At 31.0% G+C, this 4,580-nt stretch overlaps 2 protein-coding genes across 2 annotated transcripts in view; one reads left to right on the forward strand and one right to left on the reverse strand.

Moving 5' to 3' along the window:
* Positions 1 to 2,897, forward strand: part of LOC105621989 (WD repeat-containing protein 91) — a 3,970-nt gene extending 1,073 nt beyond the window's left edge. The window contains exons 2-8 of the mRNA XM_012203458.1: positions 173 to 437; positions 518 to 633; positions 1,060 to 1,247; positions 1,318 to 1,633; positions 1,725 to 1,846; positions 1,938 to 2,592; positions 2,748 to 2,897. Of these exons, the coding sequence (XP_012058848.1) occupies positions 173 to 437; positions 518 to 633; positions 1,060 to 1,247; positions 1,318 to 1,633; positions 1,725 to 1,846; positions 1,938 to 2,592; positions 2,748 to 2,897 (1,812 nt within the window). The remainder of the gene's footprint in view (positions 1 to 172; positions 438 to 517; positions 634 to 1,059; positions 1,248 to 1,317; positions 1,634 to 1,724; positions 1,847 to 1,937; positions 2,593 to 2,747) is intronic.
* A 600-nt stretch (positions 2,898 to 3,497) lies between these two features.
* LOC105622097 (transcription initiation protein SPT3 homolog) overlaps positions 3,498 to 4,580 on the reverse strand; it is a 5,288-nt gene continuing 4,205 nt past the window's right edge. Inside the window, exons 6-8 of the mRNA XM_012203566.1 lie at positions 3,998 to 4,312; positions 3,711 to 3,898; positions 3,498 to 3,635 (exon numbers count right to left, since the gene is read on the reverse strand). Of these exons, the coding sequence (XP_012058956.1) occupies positions 3,498 to 3,635; positions 3,711 to 3,898; positions 3,998 to 4,312 (641 nt within the window). The remainder of the gene's footprint in view (positions 3,636 to 3,710; positions 3,899 to 3,997; positions 4,313 to 4,580) is intronic.

Here is a 4,580-nt window from a genome sequence, read left to right on the forward strand (position 1 = left end):
TATATATATATATATATATATATATATATATATATATTTATCATGTTCTTTATTCAAAGTGTTACATTTGTACTGAAATATTTGTTTGCGAACTACAGATAGTATTAATAAAAAAAATTATATATCGATATCAGGAAGATAGCTTAATATTTGACAATGTTTGATTGAACAGGTAGATAAAATAATCGATCAATTAATGCAATACATATATACCTATGATCTGACATCGTTGAGAGAATTATGGGGACATTTTGATACTAGAATGTTTTGCCGATTGGAAAGCCATTTTACGCCTGCGATTAGAAAGTTGGAAAATTCTGTACTAAAGATGTACTTGGTGAACGCAGCTGTAAATGGCAAGCAAGACAAAATACAGGAATTTTTCACCAAAATGACACCAGAACTACAGGGTCATTCAGAATGGAAGGAATGGTTTGGTATGCCTCTCATATTCATTTATGGATTTATAATACTTCAGACTTAGAGGATTAATATTGTATGCTTTGTGATATTGTAGCTTTCCCCTTTATCAAAAATCCTGAAGACAATCCAATTTATTCGGTCCATTTTAGTAAGCAGTGGCACGATACTATGTTGGTATCCTTACATAATTTTTTAGCAACAATCTTTCAAGTAAGTAAAAAAAAGCATTTCCATCACATTACAAAGATAAAATCAGTTTTATAGAAAAAATTTAATAATTTATTTAAATATTGAATTAAAAATAAATTATGATTGATTAAAAAAATAAAAATACATAAGTAAAACACATTTAAATAATAGAAAACAGAAGAAGATTCATTATCCAATTGAATATGCCTATAAGGAATTTTTAACACATTTAATTACATAATAGATTAATTTTTTTATTTGTGCACTAGATTGCACTAGGATTTTCTTTCTCTCTTTACCAAATATATGTCTATTTCACTTTAAGTTCCAAAAGTGTACTAGTTCAGCTACAGACCTTTCGTGTTATAATAAAATAAAATAAAAGATATGCTATATGAAACGAAATATGATACGAATGATGAAAAATTTAATATACTGTTATCTTAGTGTATGCCCCAGCCAACATTACTCACAATTGATGAAGACACAAATAAATTCAAACGATTGCAAGAGGAGAATGAAACATTGAGGCAACGGTTGAGTGATTCTGTTAAAATAGAAAGTGTATGGGATGTGAATCCAGGTCCGGCACCTCAACAACCCCCCCTTATGGATGATTTTTATATTATTGCTCAGTATGTTCGTTGTATTTCATAAAAAAGATTCTATAATATAAATATAATTAATGATATTTATAAATAATAGAGAGTCGCCATTACTGGAAAATCCAAAGACACTGAGGAATCTCATAAGAAATATTGGTGGTGGATCCAGCCCAATCCTAAGTAGAAAGTCTGCAACAAACGTAAAAAAAAATGCGGAATCCGAGATGGTCTCGACTAAACGGACGAATACGAAAGGACGGGTGAATTCGATCAGTAAGTCCGAGGCGGTCGCTAAGAGGAGCATCAGCTGTGATTCAAGATTAAATAGTTCTAGGAAAAGAGACTCTTCTATAGACACTGCTATCGAAAGAAAAACTAAGGAAAAAATAGACTCCAGTTATATTCTTTTAAGTCAGGTTAAAGAATATTACTAATTTCAGGAAATTTTTACTATTTCTACTATTTATTACATTAATCATGTTTATGCAATATGCATGATGTTTACAGGAGGAGTATACAGAACACAAAACCTCTATAATTCAATGCAAAAGTAATGCGAGTGGATCGTATGTCGCAACGGGCGACGCCGATGGTGTCATTAAAGTATGGACGCCGATTCCTTCACCAAAGTAAGAAATTTGTTTATACATATGACTTTGTCTATTAATGTAACATTAATATGTAATTCTTACTATCTATATTATTATCTATTTGTATTAGGACTGTTACTACGTTCTCTTCCTCTACGGCAAATTCTAACAAAGCAATCACCTCACTGGACTGGATATCGAAAAATGAACGTTATTTCCTGCATGGCGACAATAATGGTTTAATCCAATTGCATGACACGCGAGACTGTAAAACGCTCTGGGATATCCAGCACGAGAATTCGCGGATTGTTACTTTAATATGCAATCCGACGGAATCTACCTTTGTTTGCTCTGTATCAGATGGCAATGAGGGTAAATTGTTGTTGTACGATATAAAAACGAAGAAGCTCGAAAGAACATTGCCGCTGGAGCAGAACGTTACCGCTTTATGTTCCGCTTTTAATCATAATGGCCAATTACTTATCACGGGATTGTCCAATGGCAATATACTCATACATGATCTGAGGCGAAACGAGATAATAGACAATCTCAACTGCCACTCTAGCCCAATAATTGACATAGAATTAATTAATGATTTTACGAATATATGTGCGCAAAGTGAGGACGGTAAATTATGTCAAAGGAGCTTGAATCACTTTGGAAAGATTTTGTGGGAGACCAAAATTAAAATCGAGAAGAACCCCGTTCATGGAAAATTATTTACTTTTGATCAAACTGGCAATTATATGTTACTCTGCACACAAACTGGAGGAAATATATACAAGGTATGTGTAAGATGTTTTATATGCATACATGCTTAATATCAATTGATTATATAATATTTAAAAACTTATTCTGTTATATTTTACTGTATTCTGGTATATTATTCTGTATTATTTTCTAAATATTATATATTTAATCGATCTTTCTGTTTCATCAGATGCCACCAGGCGCGCAAGGAAAGATTTTAGAGCTAGGCGGACACAAAGGTACTCTATGCTGCGACTGGTCGACTGCCAATCAATCTGGAACTTGTATAACTGGGGGTGCAGAAGGGAAAGCACGAGTATCAACACTACTTTCACCATGATATAGAAATAAAATTAGCATTTGTGTAAATTCGTAAAACAAATAGGCAATTACTAATATTAATTAAAGATCTTGTAGATAATATTTTATTCACTATGTTAAACTCGCAAGTGATTAGATAGAATATACGAGTATGTGATGTAGAATAATTATATCACATTAGGTTTTAAGATATTACATTGTATCGCCAAAGCGTAGGTAATTTGTGTAAAGAAAAGATTCGAATATTTTATGAAAAGTACAATATATCACTCTGGCAGTAATCACAAGTAATAATAATATAATAACAGTCTTTTATCGTTTAAAAAGCAATCAGGGATTATAATATACATACCAAATACAAAATGTACAGAGAATTGTAATTATTTTAAGGAGAATCATAAATATCTGTATAATTATTATTACATATGATAATTTTACTCGTTTTTATATTATAATAAAAAGAAAGCGGTAAAAAGAACAAGATCTCGTATGTAAAGTTAGAATTTAGGAAAATAAAACATGTACAAGAGATCAAGAAAATGTCAATAAATACGAGTCAATTTTAGCGTTGCACATGTTAAGTTATATTGAACTTCTTACCTTTTTCAAATCTTTACATTTAACATGAAAGGAGTTTTAAGTGTGGTCTTCTCATAGACCATCTATTAAATGGACCTGTCATATCTAGTTGTGGAGACCAATACCTTCTCAGGGCTTCAGTTATCTCCGAAGGAGTTAACGGTTTCATTACGAAATTCTAGAAAACAATATACAATATACATATATATGTTATTCTACGTTAGTTCGATTTTTTAACAATTATAATATGTACCTTGCTATGATAGCGCGGCTTGAATGTAAATGGATTAATGTAATTGAGTCGTTGCCGATCTATGGCATCGCCGTGCATTTTACCCTGATCTTGCCGGACTAGGAATGCGAGATCAACAATTTGAGCAACTGTTTCATATGCAAGGTAAGATAAGATTGTGTATGCTTGCTTTGATACAGTAACATCACCTATAATTAATAAATTATAAAAATAAATACAGTATATATTTAAAATATGATAAAATGTAGATTGTATACATTTTTATTCTAATCGAGAGTAGATAGTACCATCTGCACAAATCCAATCGCTGAATTTGTGACGATTTTTGTTCGCAAAGGACACACGACGTGCCTTGCTGAATTTCATGTAATGCACCTCGTCCATGGACTTCGACGCGATGTCTGCACGAATGCATCTACGTCGTTTGACATCATCTACCGAGGATGAATTTTCCAGAAGTTCACCTGTATTGTCAATCTGTTCTAGAAAACTTTGAAATGGTACTTTTTTCTTGATATCCAGTTGTTCAGGATCCGTGACATTTTGCGGCACATCGTTCGCTGTCATAAGTTTTTGAACCGAGCATCCTAATTCTTTGAGTTCTGAAAGATGAAAAATTTGATTTTAAGTAAGAAATAATGGTATATGCATAGTCTACTCTTATGTCTGAACTAACTTACATTTGTATTTAAAAAGAAAAAAAAATATATATATATTTGTATTTACATATATATATATATTTTCTTTTATATATATATATATATATATATATATATATATATATATATATATAGTAGTATACTTATATTAAATAATAATATTAATAATAATAAGTAATATATATATATAGTAGTATACTATAAGTAATAA

This window comes from Atta cephalotes, assembly GCF_000143395.1.
Source record: "Atta cephalotes unplaced genomic scaffold scaffold00001, whole genome shotgun sequence".
In the NCBI taxonomy this organism is placed as follows: Eukaryota; Metazoa; Arthropoda; class Insecta; order Hymenoptera; family Formicidae; genus Atta; species Atta cephalotes.